This window comes from Lygodium microphyllum, chromosome 5, assembly GCF_053477565.2.
Source record: "Lygodium microphyllum isolate KBCC chromosome 5, Lygodium_microphyllum_v1.1.10, whole genome shotgun sequence".
In the NCBI taxonomy this organism is placed as follows: Eukaryota; Viridiplantae; Streptophyta; class Polypodiopsida; order Schizaeales; family Lygodiaceae; genus Lygodium; species Lygodium microphyllum.
The window spans coordinates 134,246,019-134,261,152 of NC_141139.1; the positions used below are offsets into that span (position 1 = coordinate 134,246,019).

A 15,134-nucleotide genomic window follows, 5' to 3' on the forward strand; every position below is an offset into this window, starting at 1 on the left:
GATTGAATCTTCGGAAGTTAGAGTGGAATTGCTTTGAACCAAAGTTACCATTAATTGAAAATTATTGCAATCACTTTTCTCGTCCACGAATTTTATCATCAGCATCATGCGCTAAAGAAATCGCATCCTCCAAAGTCTTTGGCTTGAACATATTTACTTCCGCATAGAAGTGGCCAAGCAAACTTGTGCTTGTGGATCGCCTCAGGAACATCTTTAAGCATTCAAAGTTGAAGTAAGGCACTCCAGAATCGCTCAGTGTATTGCGGGATGGATTCACGATCTCTTTGTTGTAGGAGATCCCACTGTTTGATAGCTTTTTTATGGATTTGAAGTGGAAGGAAATTCTACAAAAAATTCTTTTAAAAGGCCTCCCAAGTAGAGGGACAATCAACACTCTTGTGGACAACAATCCACCATAATGATGCTCTGTCTGCTAGATGGTTAGTGATGCATTTAAGTTTATCTTTTCCAGCATATTGCTCTTCATGAAAATAGTCGTCAAACTAACTGATGAAAGAAAGAATAATTTTGCCGTCACGTTGCCCATTAAAAGTACGAAATTGAAATTTTTTAAACTTATCTTAGCCTCTTTTCTAAGAGACTGTGCATCGAGTGTTGCATCAATCATACGTCGAATAACATCTTCAGGTTGTGCTCTGTTGATCGGCAGTGGATTGTTGAAGTGTAGCCAGTTGTGCTTGCAAATTTTGGCGTGCTCTTCACCCTTCTTGAAGTTGCGTCATGATTAGGTCCAATTTTTGCTCCATAGTCAGCTCTGGAAAATTTCCTTCGCCCATAAAATCTTCCATGTTTTGATCGGACATCCTGCAAAAATCTCAAACAACCTCACACACTCAAAATCTCGTTAGAAGGATGAGCGTAGCTCAAATTTGGGTTTACAAGGCTTGCTTTTTTTTTATAAATGGCTTTTACGATCTTGCTTTTCTTGGGTACGGTAATTGATAACGATCTTTCCAAGTGAAATAGTCGTGCGCATAGACTGCATGTGATAGCCTGCTTGCTGTGAATTAGCTTTGTCAAGTTGCACGTGGGAACAAAGACTTGCTGGAGTTTTGAAATGGGTTCAAGAGTAACATAGTGCGAACACCTGCTATGGAGGAGATTGAAGATTGAATTTGTAGCCTTTAGTAAAGCTTAAGAACTTTAAGCTTTTAAAAAGCTTAAAGAATTTCAAAATTCGTTGAGGATGACAGCATCTTCACGACAAAATCGGTGGTGATCAGTACGTCCTCCCGCCGCAAATCATTGCATTTGGGAGACTTAAGCTCCTTTTAAGCTTATTAAGCTTATTAATTACAAACTTCATAATCTTCCTTCTCTGATTCTCTATTACAAAACGACTTACAAAGGATCTTGAGAAGTGGTCCTCCACCTCCTGGGAGAGGTCCTCCTTCGTGATCTGAGAGTACATCAGGGGGTTCTTCACCGCCAGGAACACGCCTGTATTGACGGTTCGTCACGAGATAGCAGCCTATAGAGCCCATTCATTCCAGGAGATTTGCCTTCACGCGAGACGGTAAGTGATTGGAAGCTCTTGATCTGAGCTTCACTCTGATACCACTGATGCACATATCCAGTGATGTATGCGTGCATAGTGAATGCCGGAAGGTCTCCAAGAATAAAGAACTCTACAATTCTTCATAAAAGCTAAAAGAGAATTTGCACGACATGAGACAAAAAGACAAATGGGGTGCAATCTCCCCCCATGCCTTGTGTGAGTGCTTCACAAGCCATGTATTTATAGATTTATTAATATCCAAGCTCAAAAATAGCCCACTTTACAATTAGCATGCTTTTGGCTTTTGTGTTTGCTTTTGCCCAGATAAAGAGTAAAGCGCTTGGGCATCCCAAAAGTCGGGCCATGCCCAATACAAATACCAAATAATGGAATATTTAACCGAGTGCTTATGCACATATAAAATAATGAATGTTTGTCAAGTGCTTTAATAAATAAGCGCGTCTAAATAAATATTGATGTCACGCCTTTAGTGACAAGGCACAAGCCCATCAAAAATAATAATTGTTCTAGGTATTTTAAATTCACGCCGTGGCCGGTAGTGCTACCCAACACCTCCACTGCACCTGCTCTACACATCAACTGAAGCATTCACAATTGTTAGAAAATAATAAGATAAAACCCACAAAAGTGAATACCTAGCAGTCTTCAACTACAAAATAATTAAATAGGTTGGAACTCTATCCTAACCTTAATTTAATTCGAGTGCGTACTCTAAACTCATAAACGTCCATTAATTTGATATGTATTTTGCGAAATCACCCACTGTGGAATCAACCATGTGCACATTAAATTAATATGACGCCCGAAAAGGACAAGCGTCCCCGTCAACTTCTTGCACAAGGAATCCACCAAAAAACCTCACGAAATCCACCGTGGAATAAAAAAACTCACAGAATCCACCATGGAAGATGCCTCCTAGCATCAAAACAGGCCTCATATTATGTCTTAGTGCGACCAAGGGTGCTCTTTAACTTATACACCCACTTGCATGGCAATGCATGTTTTTCACTAGGCAAGGAAACCAAATTCCAAATATGATTTTTCTATAATGAGCCAAACTCAGACCACATAGCCCTCCCCTGAGAAGAACTATTACCTTTAAGAAGTTCAATAGAGTCTGTCACCATGACACAATCCATAGAGGGCTCATAAAGATCAAGAGGACATGAGGATCTAGTAGAGTATCACAAGACTGGCTATGGAGCTAGTGCATCATCCTGTCGTCTTTGTCCAACATCAACATGATCCTACACAACAAGTGGATCTTGGGCCATAAGAGTATCAACAACAACTGCAAGCTATTTTTCTTATGCATATTATCCTTATGAAACACATAATGGCTACAGAGATAACTTTCCTAGCCTGTGATCCAAAAGATGATAGCCCATCTCATGTGCATCACCATATCCAAGAAAGATGCATGGATCCAACTTTTTGCACTTGTCTTTGGCAATATGGTCGAATGCCTTGCATCCCCAAAGACTCTTGCATTCATATAAAGAAGGCTTACTAGACTATACCTCCTCTATAATTCTACCGTGGAGTAGTGCATGGGGATGTATTAATCAAATGAACTATAGTAGTAATTGCCTCATCCCAAAACATATGAGGTAAGCCTGTATGATTGAGCATACTACTACTGAGCCTCTCTTGAATGGGTCCTATTCATGTGCTTGGCAACACCATTTTGGGGTGGGGTATAGAAATCATTTAACCAATGCTAAATGTCTCAATAATTAAAAAATTGCTCAAAGCATGTAATATATATTGCCATTCTCTGATCTTAAGTATTTTAGCCTATGCCCAGAATGGTTCTCAACCAAAGCAACAAAGCACTAAAAGGTTTAGACCCCCTCATCATATAGCCAAATGCATTTGATGAGCAAGTTGTGGCCACCAACAAATCTTCTTCCCTAAAATGAACTCAGAGTTAAAACAATTGGTGCACTTCAAACACAGGGCAATTGAAGTCCACTTTTAGAAGCACGACTAATGAAAGATAGCTCCTATGATTAATGTCATTACCACTTAATCAAGCCCAACCCAATAGCTAGACTAGATGCAAAACATAACTAAAATAGCATACCTATTAGACCAAGCATATTAGCAAGTAGATGCAAAACATCACTAAAATAACATGACTAAAGGATGTTGACCATCAATGTTTTGCATCTATTCACTTATGTGCTTGATTTAAAATGTACATATTTTCATTATTTTTTTATACAAGCATGTTAAGGATTTACATGGCTTGAAGCTTGAAGCTAAGTATTTTAATTAGAGTTGTTATTGTCTCAAGATCAAAGGCTTCTATAACTAGCATAGAAGCAACTCTAATTGAAATACTTAGCTTCAAGCTTAAAGCTATATTTTCATTATTTGTTTGTACAAGCACGTTAAGGATTTACATGCTATATTTTCATTATTTGTTTGTACAAACACATTAAGGTTTACATGGCTTTAAGCTTGAAGCTAAGTATTTCAATTAGAGTTGCTATTGTCTTAAGATCAAAGTCTTCTATAACTAGCATAGAAGCAACTCTAATAATTGAAATACTTAGCTTCAAGCTTAAAGCTATATTTTCATTATTTGTTTGTACAAACACGGTAAGGATTTACATGGCTTTAAGCTTGAAGCTAAGTATTTCAATTAGAGTTGCTATTGTCTCAAGATCAAAGGCTTCTATAAGTAAACTTAGTCTTAGAATAGCTTTTGAGCTACAAGCTAGATTTCTTATTTTTAAATGAAAAGATAGATTTTGAAGTGAACATGTAAATGATCTAGTTCAGGGAAATATTTTTTCTAGGATTGCTAGCAAATGTATGTGTGCTCAAGTCTTTAGACAAGGCCACAAGTAAATGTTAACTTTAAGAGATACATTTTCTTTTGGTGGTGTTTTCATTTTGATCTATGAATTGTTATGAAAGAACCTTTCTTCTTTGCTTCAACAATCGAGAGAATGAAAAACTTTACTACAACTAGGATGCAAAGAGTACATTTGAAAGAAAAAACATATTTAAACACATCCATCATGTAGAATTTTGACAAAATCAAGATAATATAAGCAACTACTAAAAAATGTATAACTACTTATGTCGGTTTGCCAATAATAATAAATTTGTAAGTTCTTAAGTGAACATCAAGTGGGTTAGCTTGTTTGTTCTTCTCATCTTGAACAAGCATTGTGACAATGTTCTATGATAACCTTGATGTAGCATCTTTTGATAGGGTGAATTATACGACTTGTTGTTGACAAGTGGTTTTAAAATGTTATGTTATTAATTTCTATCATATAATTTTCATTGTTCAAGGATTGATACACTTGAAAACTTTTTTTTTTTGGTCTTATCTTGTAAGTGAGGAAATTTGAGCCTTGGAATCAATTGCACATTTTGCCCAAGTTACGTCTACTTATATATTAGATTTAAGTGTTTTGGGGGGGATTGTTGGGATCTTAGCTTCATGTACCTCTATGTTTCTTTCTTATTAAAGAGAAAGACAAGCTAAAGGTAAGGGTGGTCATTGTGCATCAATGGTGGCAATAATAGCTTCAGTGGACCCATCAATATGGCCCCTATGAAGTACATGGAGAATCACACCTACAAGTAAAAGGCATTTCCAAGTATGATGGAAAAGAACTAAGCTGAACATATGTCTCACATGCTCATAGACAGTATATACAATAGATCTACCACTTAATATACCAACTCTTGTAGTTGACAAAAGTAGTAGCAATATGCAAGTCTAGATAATGAGAATTGACTTGAATGAATGTCAAACATGTAATATTATCCATAATTAGCAAACTTGATGTGCACCAAGTTTTACAAATATTAGATTGGAAGTTGTTGGTGTGGCAATGCATATTAAAGTAGGTAGTTGTTGATGTGGCTCTGTGTGTGACAGAAGAGAGCAATTGCTTGTTATTTTCATAGATCAATTAGGCTTCCACATATATCAACTTGAAATAGTATGTTGTTATTTTATGGACTTTTGAGTTCCTCTTATAGGGTCCTAGAAGTCACCATGAAGAAGTTGTGGTGGGTGGACAATGGTACAATGACCATAGAGTGGGTGATGTGACAATGAGCAATAGATGATGGACATGTTCTGTTGATGATGGACATGTTGTGTTGCACTTACCTATCTATGTGCTCCCAATAAAAGTAGTTAGGGTATACTAATATTTTAATGGGACTTGGGCTATACCAACATGGATACGTGACATAAATAGATGTATGCTTTGCGATGGGTATAAAAAATCAATGGCATATAGTTTCATCGAACGTATGCATGTTTTACTCTGGGCATAAGCAAATTAGTATTGGAATAATTGGAGGTATGCTACATGCTATAATATAGCATAGTGCTCCATGCCATATAGCATGACATATGGAGCATACCATATAGTATGACATATGGAGCACTATGCCATATGGTCTTTAGAGGTGGGGTTAAGAAGAAGGACCCAAAGAGGACCCCCTCCCCCTCCCCCTTGTGTTGGGAGAAGCAAAGGTGGGGGGATGATGGGGCATGGGAACAAAGCGAACTAAAAAAGAAAAGTCTGCAAGAGGAGAGAACGGAACTACTTTTGCATAGGAACGGGCTGCAGGAAGGGGGGGGGGGGGGGCTGCTTCATTCCCTCCACCGAGGCTGGCCTCTGTCTCTGTCTCTCCATATCCCAGGCATGGAGTGGAGGCGGATCGGATAGCAAGCAGAGAAGCTAGCTAGCTCTCTCTCTCATTGTAAGCTTGCGTGAGAGAAGCGCACCACCTCCCGCCCTCCCTCCCTCCCTCCCTCCCTCCCTCTCTCTCTCTCTCTCTCTCTGGCTGTCTGTGGATGCAGCTGCGACAGCAGCAGGAGGCTGGAGGTGAGATGGCGATGCAGGGGGGGGGCGATCAGGCGGATACGACCTACACCAAGGTGTTCGTGGGGGGGCTGGCGTGGGAGACACAGAAGGAGACGATGAAGCGCCACTTCGAGCAGTACGGGGAGATCGTGGAGGCGGTCGTCATCACAGACAAGCTCACCGGCCGATCGAAGGGCTACGGATTTGTGAGAGCACACAATACACAGCCATCTCTCTCTCTCTCTCTCTCTCTCTCTCTCTCTCTCTGCGTGTCTGTGTCTGTGTCTGTGTCTGCTTCTCGTTGCCTGATTAGTCAGCTTGATTGCCAAGCTACTCATCGTGTTTAGCAAGCTAACGAGCGTGTTTTGGTTGGCTTGCTGTGGTTGCTTTTGTATTAATTGCGTTTTAGGTGACCTTCAAAGAGGCCGAGGCTGCCAGCCGAGCCTGCGTCGACGCCACGCCTGTGATCGACGGCCGACGAGCCAACTGCAACCTCGCCTCCTTACGTGCCCACCATCGATCTCGCCCCTCCTCTTTTCATTCTAATCTGCATGGTGAGCTCCGTTTACAACACATATCCCCTCGCCTCCCTCTCCTCCCCCTCCCAACCTTCCTTGGCTTGTTGGGTTGGGAGATATGTGCCTTTATACCATGTTGACATCGTTTGTAGACCTACAACTCCTTACATAGGCTATGTATATATGGATTGTTGGATTGTCATATTTGCGTTTAAAACATTTTCAAATTGTTTCTAGTCAAGATTTCTAAACCTACTCCTCACTTGACTTGTGCTTGTGTACATTTATCAATAGTACTTGATATGTCTATATATATGTGTGTACATATCAAAAGTTCCCAAGTATGCACGCACCCGTGTCCAAACCCTCCGATGTGACGATTTCAACCTTAAGGCATCTTGGGGGGTCCTTCCCACCACTACAAAAACATCTATCCTTCTTTCACACCCCAAGCAAATGCTAGTATTCCCGAGTGTTCATGTAGCACACATGCATTACCTAAAATACTCAATCATGTCGCAAGCTTTCAATTTTCACATTACCTTGTCCTTGACTTCTTTTCAATCACCTAATTTTTCATGGCAATGCTCCCTTTATACTCTTACAATTGCCCCCCTCATTGATGTGTGTTCCACCTCACTCCCTTCACTTTGAGTCAATTGCTAATTATAATTAATAATAAATATTAGGGAATCGCTTTCGCATGAATTACATGGTTGCAAACCCTACAATGGGAGGAGCACATGCAAGTGGAGCAATCTACATGGGTTCTCCAATGTACCCTCATCCACAACACCACCAACTCCAAGGACCTTATACTTATCAACATGGCTTCCCAACATATCAAATCTATGGGTATGTGACTTCTCACTTCCATTTCACCATAATCATTTCACTACTATTCTTACTTTCCACTCTCCATATATACAACACATACTTGACTTAAGCTTGAGTTTTCGAGGTCTACTAGTTTGTTTCTCTAAATGGGTTATGGATTATCTCTAGTATCATTGCACCTTTTATAAGATTAACACAATGTTTGGAGTTCCGTAAATAAGCTAATATGACTACTAGGAAGAAGTGGCACATTCTTCAAGCTCTTATTTGGTAGTAAAACTTGATATTACTATTTCATTTCTCTAAATGGGCAATGGATTATCTCTAGTATCATGGAACCTTTTCTAGGATCAACACAAGTTCCATAAATAAGCTAATGTGACTATTAGGAAGAAGTGGCACATTCTTAAAAATCTTATTTGGTAGTAAAGCTTGATATTTGTAAAGCATTTTTGTTGTTTTTACCACCTCTCTCATGAAGCTTGAAGTTACTCTTTAATGCTATCAGGGTTATGCTTACAAATACCTTGAACCGACCATTCTACTCCATTCTTTCACTTCATGAACATTAGAATGTTGGGCACGTGCATGGTGCTCTCAAGTCTAATAGGACTCTTCTTTAGATCATCCTATAAGTATCCAAGATGAGTCTATATATGATTTTTGCATCTCATAAAGAACACATAGACGAGGCTAATTTGGTTGGATGAGCAATAGAATTGTACCATGATATTGACAAAGTACAAAGCATATTGATAAATGGCAAGTCCTCACTTTGCACATCAAAGTCTTGTAGGATTTTGCAAACTTGACATCATGTTTATTGTGCATGAAATTGGGCTTGCTTGGCAAGGAACCACATTACCATGATTCATTATGCACATATTCCTTACTCATTGGTGCAAATACGTGGGTATACTTCCAAATGCTTTACAATGTCTTCATCCATTTGAGTATAATGCAAATCTTATGACATTCATTAATATGTTGAGATGACCTCAAGACGATGAAGTCTAATGTGATTCAAGTGACTACTAATGGTTTTTATAGTCCCTTCTATCCTAACACATCAATCCATCACATGATTGGCCCATTTAACTTGACAACATTTACAAAAAAAAACTTTATGTCCAAATCCCCATGACCAGTAGAGGGCCAATCCTTTAACAATTATATAGTAATAGTGAGACAATGTTGAGCCTCAATGTGATGAAGATAATTCTATGGCACTCGTAATCAGATGCAACAATGTAAATAACACCTAAACATTACTCACAATAAATGTGAGATTCTAGTTATGAGGTTGTGATGGTTTGATGTTAAAATTGTCAACCAAAACATACACATGGAGAGAGAGAGAGAGAGAGAGAGAGAGAGAGAGAGAGAGAGAGAGAGAGAGAGAGAGAGAGTGTGTGTGTGTGTGTGTGTGTGTGTGTGTGCGTGCACGCGTGCACACGTGTGTGTGTGGGTGTGTGTGTGTGTGTTTGACCAAATGGATGTACAACATTTTTTTTGGTAGTACCTTAGCCTAAGGAAGGGCTTTTCAAATGAGTTTTCCCTTCAAGAGATGGTTCTTAAAATATTCACATTTCTGCTTGTGCATAATATGCATAACATAGAGTATTTTTGAAATTCTAAAGCCTCCTTTGTCCTTATTTTCAACTTTTTAAATCCTACAATAATCTTTTTTCAATTTTCAAGGTAATGAACATTACAATATAAGCAATTTTGTTCTGCCACTTCCTTTTCTAAGGGAGGCTGCCTCAAACATTTGCCTCTAAGGTAGAAGTGCAAATTTTCTTTCTCCCCACCTAGAGAGGGTTTCTGTGCAAATTTCTACGTATCAAAGTTCAAAATGCTTTTGAAAGAGCTATAGGGTTTCTATGCAAATTTCATGTTTTAAAAAAGGGAAAGATGTTTACTCAAGTCTATGGAATGATAGCGTAGTGGCTAGTGGCTAGTGGCTAGTGTCTTAGTATCACAAGGGTAACATGAGAGAGAGAGAGAGAGAGAGAGAGGGGGGTAACAAGTGTCTCTAGACATTAGTTTGACTTGGGGTATGCTAATCCTAGCGGACTTTGGAGTGCAACTACGCATAGACTAAACTTTTAGGACTATTAAGTAGACTTAAGAGAAATGTGCTAGAGCAATAAATGTATAGTGAGGAGGAAATTATAATGAGTAGTAACATTTGCATCCCAAAGTCTCTTGCCCTGTATGTCCTGTTGTGTTTCTATGTACTGCTCTGCCTGCTGATCTATTTTTGTTCCATTTTCATGCAAATATGCCTCGTACGTATCGTAAAGTTTCTCGCTTGTCGTTAAGGTGCTCCTTTCCGTGCGTGGCAGGTACCCTTACTCTCCAGAGTTGGCGTATCAGCAGGTAATTAACAGGGTCCTTTAAACTTCTTTGACACACTTTTTAATGTAGCCTCTGCAGTGGTGCGTGTACTGTGACAAGAGATTTCGCAACATGTCAAGCTTCTGACTGTATTGTAGAACATGCAATTTATTACTGCAATGCTAACAAGATTGCATTCCTTGCAAAGATTGTTCATGCTATAGAAAAGCTCCCAAGCCCCGCGAAAATGTATTTAGAGCTGCTTAAACGTGTGATTCCTACCTTACAGCTGCCACTTAGTAACTATGCTTGTGACCCCCTGTGTGGTAGTGTGCACATTCACAAGAAGCCTTAGACAAATTCCCAATATATTTCCCACACTGTGAATTATGACCACACCATGAACGTTTGCTAGGGTCCCCCACATTGTGAATTATGATGACATTGTGAGCTTTTGCAAGGGTGCAGACCGCATAGCTAGGTAGGTGTGGTTGGGGGCAAGGGACCACATACCTAGCTAGGCATGGTCAGGGGCAAGGGCTGCCCCCAGCTGCCCCAACTGCACCTAGCTAGGTATGCAGCACCTCCTGAGCAAAAGCTCATGATGTTGAACACTATATAGAGAAACAAGGGGAAAGAGCCCCTTTTTCCATATGGGGAAATGTCAAAAATAGGTCATGGTTGCTGCTTGATAAGGAAGCTTATATAGCCCCTTGTGGTTGTATGCCACATTTTGGCAATGGAGTCATTTTTCTCCTGGGTTATGAAGCTTGTAGCCCCGTGTTGTAGTATCCCAAAATATGTCAGTACAGTAGTTTTCTAGCTCTCTTTGGTGAGACATTCTAGCATATGCTCTTCACAACTTGACATGTGGCAGGTGTAGCATGATACCTCGCTTTGTGCTCTATCAAGCAATTTAAATCTTGTAATGAAATCTCATTTCTCATCTACTGAGAAGCAGCTCATGTCTCAATATGCATGCCTTTGATCAACATTCCAGCTATGAGTTTACTTGCAACATGTCCTGGACTGCATCAACTGTAGATTTTATTATTTCCTATTTCGTCCTAGTAGATGTTCAAAGATGAGAAGCTAAAAAGGCCAAGCTTTCAAGACCATACAGAAACATTAAGAAAGGTTACTTATTGTCACATGTGACATAATGTCAAGTTCTGATGGCCAAGCATGCAAGAGGTTCTAATCAAATTGGAAAAAAAAAACTAACTTTTTGGCACTTGCAACATAGGATCAGACGGTTCCTCAAGTGCTTGTATGTGACAATGATTAAACCATGTATATCAGTAAACATCATGTTTAATTCTCTTCTTGATAGAAGTAGTTTGTAATGGGAAAACTTGTTGGTATATATATGACTTTTCCTCAACCTTGCTGTGCATATGCTTTCTTGTCACAACTAGGCCAGGGTCAAGGCTTCTAGTTATTGTTCAAAATTTCAGCTGAAGGAGCTTTGTGAGGTTCCAGAGATGCATAGTCACTTGTCTCAACAAGTCCATCGGGCCAGGGTCTTCTGGACTCTCAAGTTTGAACTTGTAACATTTTGAGCTGATAGGGTTTTGGAAAAGCTCTTATCTTAGTTCAGGGATTTTTCTGTCTCAACTTTGCTCTTTGCACTTTTTTCAGGCTGTCTATAGTCCTCAAGTTGGGACTCCTCACTATCAGCAATTCTACACAGGCGGTGGCACATTGGCCACTGCAAGCTCATCACTATACAATCCTTACAATGTGCAGTATTCCCAGCCCTCTACTCAACAAGCAGGCTTCTCCATGCAACTGCCACAAGTGATGCAATATGGTGCTGCTAGTAGCATCACCACTATCACTACACTCCCACATCAATACCATGGGGCAGTTGCAGCAGGAGCTGGAGGGAGCCTTGTACCCATCCCAACAACCCCTGTCGCATCTTCAGGTAAGCAGCTTTTGCCCAGGTTCTGAATTGCTTGCGCTTTTCCACGCCTTTCAATGAAAACTTACAAGGACTTCCTCTTCTTTTATAGATCCTTGTTTTTAATGGCTGGAAGACTAGCTTTGATACTCGAGTAGCTCTGGGATGCAGTTAGTTAACCTTGTTTTTAGTTTGAATCATTTGGGTGTCCTTGATTGGGGCTCTCTTCAATTTCTTCCGTCTGCACTCAAGCAACCACAGAGTGGTGGCATCACTCAGCATTGGAACTATGGCCTTCCTTGTCACAAGAAGTTTTAGACAAATTCCCACTATAATTCCCACATTGTGAAGTATGACAACATCATGAGCTTTTGTGAGGGAGGGAGCATACACCTTGTTGATGCAGTTGGGGGCGGCCAGGCTGAGGGTGGGGGCTGGCAGTCCCCTGCCCCTAGCTGCACCTAGCTAGATGTGTGGTGCCTCCCAAGAAGAAGTCCGTGATGTTGAATACTCTAGGGGTAAATGAGGGAAAAGAGCCCCCTTTTTCACATGGGAAATTTTCTAGAACTTCTGTGGGTCATAGCTTTCCTCCTCCCTAACTGAGGCAACATTCAGAGGATAAATTACAGGGCCTTGAATCCCTCTCGTGAGACTTCATCATTTCTGTTCTTGGGTGGGAGTTTGGGTTGTCATTGTATGGCAAATTGCTGATTCAATATATCAGCACTGCCTAACATATGGGTGATGTACCACATAGGCAGTTCTTTGTGTAAAATTTCAATAATTGTGCAGCAGCCTTTACTGTCCAAAAACAGTCTAGATGCAATGCAGTAGATTATGAGTGAGACAGGAGTAAGCCTTGGCAAGGACCCGTGTGGTAAATGCAAACACTATTTTTGGATATTTACTGATTAGACCCTAATAGTAATTGCTATCTGATTCTAATCTCTTGATTTACAGGAGTTGCATTAGCTTCTTTCTCTTCAGCTGCCGCCAATGCTGGAATAGGGAGTGTTGGTATAGCTCCAACAACTCAAATGTTCACAATCCAACAGCATCAATCAGAAGCAAAATCAGATCAAGCACCTGCAGGCCGAGTAAATTAAACGCTCCAAACTAGCAGCTGCCTTAGCTCTACAATATAACAAGCATAACAGGATGGTACATCATTCACTCCACATACACAACACAGAGTCTCTCAGACAGCCTTACTGTAACAGTAGATATACACAAACAGTTGATCACAACTAAAAGGACAGCCATCGATCAGGAGTATGAGAAATTCCCACTCAGGTAACGTACCCCTACATATACATAGATATGTATTGACCTCCAGAAAATTTTGTCCTCACAGATACAATGCCCTCACAGTCAGACACATTGTTGAGCCTTAGGATTGACCGTTACAAACATTCTTCTCTGTCACTCACTCAGTTACAGATCACATTCTTTTTACATAGTAGATGGACATGGAGTGCTTTATACTCACACAACCACGTAGGCACCAGCTTCCATGCCCCAAGAAATCCTTGCACATTGATCCAGGTGACCCACGTCTCGGATCATTCATTTCTATTTTTTACTTCACAAGTAATAAGAAAACACTCACATTAGGCTCTCTCTCTCTCTCTCTCTCAGTTGTGTGATTCAATAATATTCAACTGTACAAGGGGCTATTTGGCCAGCAAACAAAACACATATGCACACCCAAGAAAACATATATGCACACCCAAGAAAACATTGTAAACAGATAATTTCCGTCCTCGAGCGGCCATCTCTCAAAGGACCTCTCTCTCTCTCTCTCTCTCTCTCTCTCTCTCTCTCTCTCTCTCTCTCTCTCTCTCTGCTTCTATTTCATGCAAATATCTTCAGGTGAATGAGAGTTCGACCGTTAATTTGTAGAGACACGGTAAAGATTTCCCATACGAGATTGACTTTGTGGGGCGTGGTTTTTCCTTTGCATTTGTGGGTTCACTGTATGAGCAGGAGTGGGGAATCCTGTTCCTTGGACAACCACTTTCTCCCCACACCAGCTGCTGCAACATGAATGTCTTTAATGGGATGTAAAAGCTTTGGAAGGAGCCATTCATGTCCCCGCATGTAGTACTGGTGCTACAAGCGTAGACAGAAGCGTTTGCAACGCAGGGATCCTCCTTAGTATCTCGATTAACATCACTATAGGCTGGTTACACAGTGGTGGGCGCCCCGTTTTCAAAATAGTCGGAGTGTCTGTTGGCTGACGTGAGGCGATTTGATTTGGTCCACTTTTTTGGGTTTGTGGACACTTCCGGGTGCCTAGGATTTTTTCTGCGCCCACTACCTACATTCAAAATAATCGGAGTGTCCGTTGGCTGATGTGTGGCGATTTGATTTGGTCCACTTTTATTTTTTCGGTTTGCGGAAACTTTCGGGTGCCTAGTATTTTTTCTATGCCATTAACTAGATGACAATACCTTCAATTCAAAAAAATTCCCTAGTATTTATTCTATGCCCACTAACTAGATGACAATACCTTCAATTCAAAAAAATTTCCATGCATCTAACAAGATTTGAGCCCTCGCCAATTAGGGTAGGGCTAAGATTTAACTACCACTAGATCATGGCACTTTTGGAGTTAACAAAGGTTGCATTTGACGTGTAAAGAACTACATGGACAGCGGGCAAGGGATTTAGCCCTATGTGTAATTGCCCTAAGTATGATTCTTGCTTTTCTTGCTGCATGCTACCTCTAAAAAAGGGGCTATCCACTTTACTAGACATTGCCTGCACAAAATTGGTCTTGGATTGAGCCAAGGAAGAAGCAAAGAGTATTCTCACTTTATTAGACATTACCTACACAAAGTTGGTATTCAATGAAGCCAAGGAAGAAGCAAAGAGAATTCTCCCTCTGAAGATAGAGATGAGGTTAATAAATCTGAAGTATAGGAAGATAAATAAGGTGTCCAAAGGAAAGGGCAAGGAAAACACAACGGTGCAAAAGAAAGGTGGAACCTCCAAGGAGCTTACTATATTGGACTGCGATCAAGATAAGGAAAACATGCAAGCAGATAAAGGCTTTTGAGAAGAAGGTAAATGAAGGGAAAGGGAAGAAGCAAGGTAATCTTGAAAAGCTAGTGAGAAGTCATTTGTTGGAAAGTTTGCCA

General features: G+C 40.3%; 1 protein-coding gene across 1 annotated transcript; it reads left to right on the top strand.

Annotated features, from left to right (window-relative positions):
• The first annotated feature begins 6,117 nt into the window (after positions 1-6,117).
• LOC148036434 (putative RNA-binding protein ARP1) lies at positions 6,118-13,609 on the top strand. The gene is made up of 6 exons (XM_087678414.1): positions 6,118-6,596; positions 6,800-6,944; positions 7,598-7,763; positions 10,094-10,127; positions 11,727-12,015; positions 12,952-13,609. The coding sequence occupies exons 1-6, from the start codon at positions 6,381-6,383 to the stop codon at positions 13,095-13,097; spliced, it is 996 nt and encodes a 331-aa protein (XP_087534540.1). The 5' UTR covers positions 6,118-6,380; the 3' UTR covers positions 13,098-13,609.
• Positions 13,610-15,134: the final 1,525 nt, after the last annotated feature.

Excerpts from the sequence above, each read along its gene's own strand:
- LOC148036434 (XM_087678414.1), top strand. The coding sequence starts at position 6,381 with ATGCAGCTGCGACAGCAGCAGGAGGCTGGAGGTGAGATGGCGATGCAG. Across the intron at positions 10,128-11,726 it reads CAGAGTTGGCGTATCAGCAG|GCTGTCTATAGTCCTCAAGT; the intron begins GTAATTAACAGG and ends CACTTTTTTCAG. Across the intron at positions 12,016-12,951 it reads AACCCCTGTCGCATCTTCAG|GAGTTGCATTAGCTTCTTTC; the intron begins GTAAGCAGCTTT and ends CTTGATTTACAG.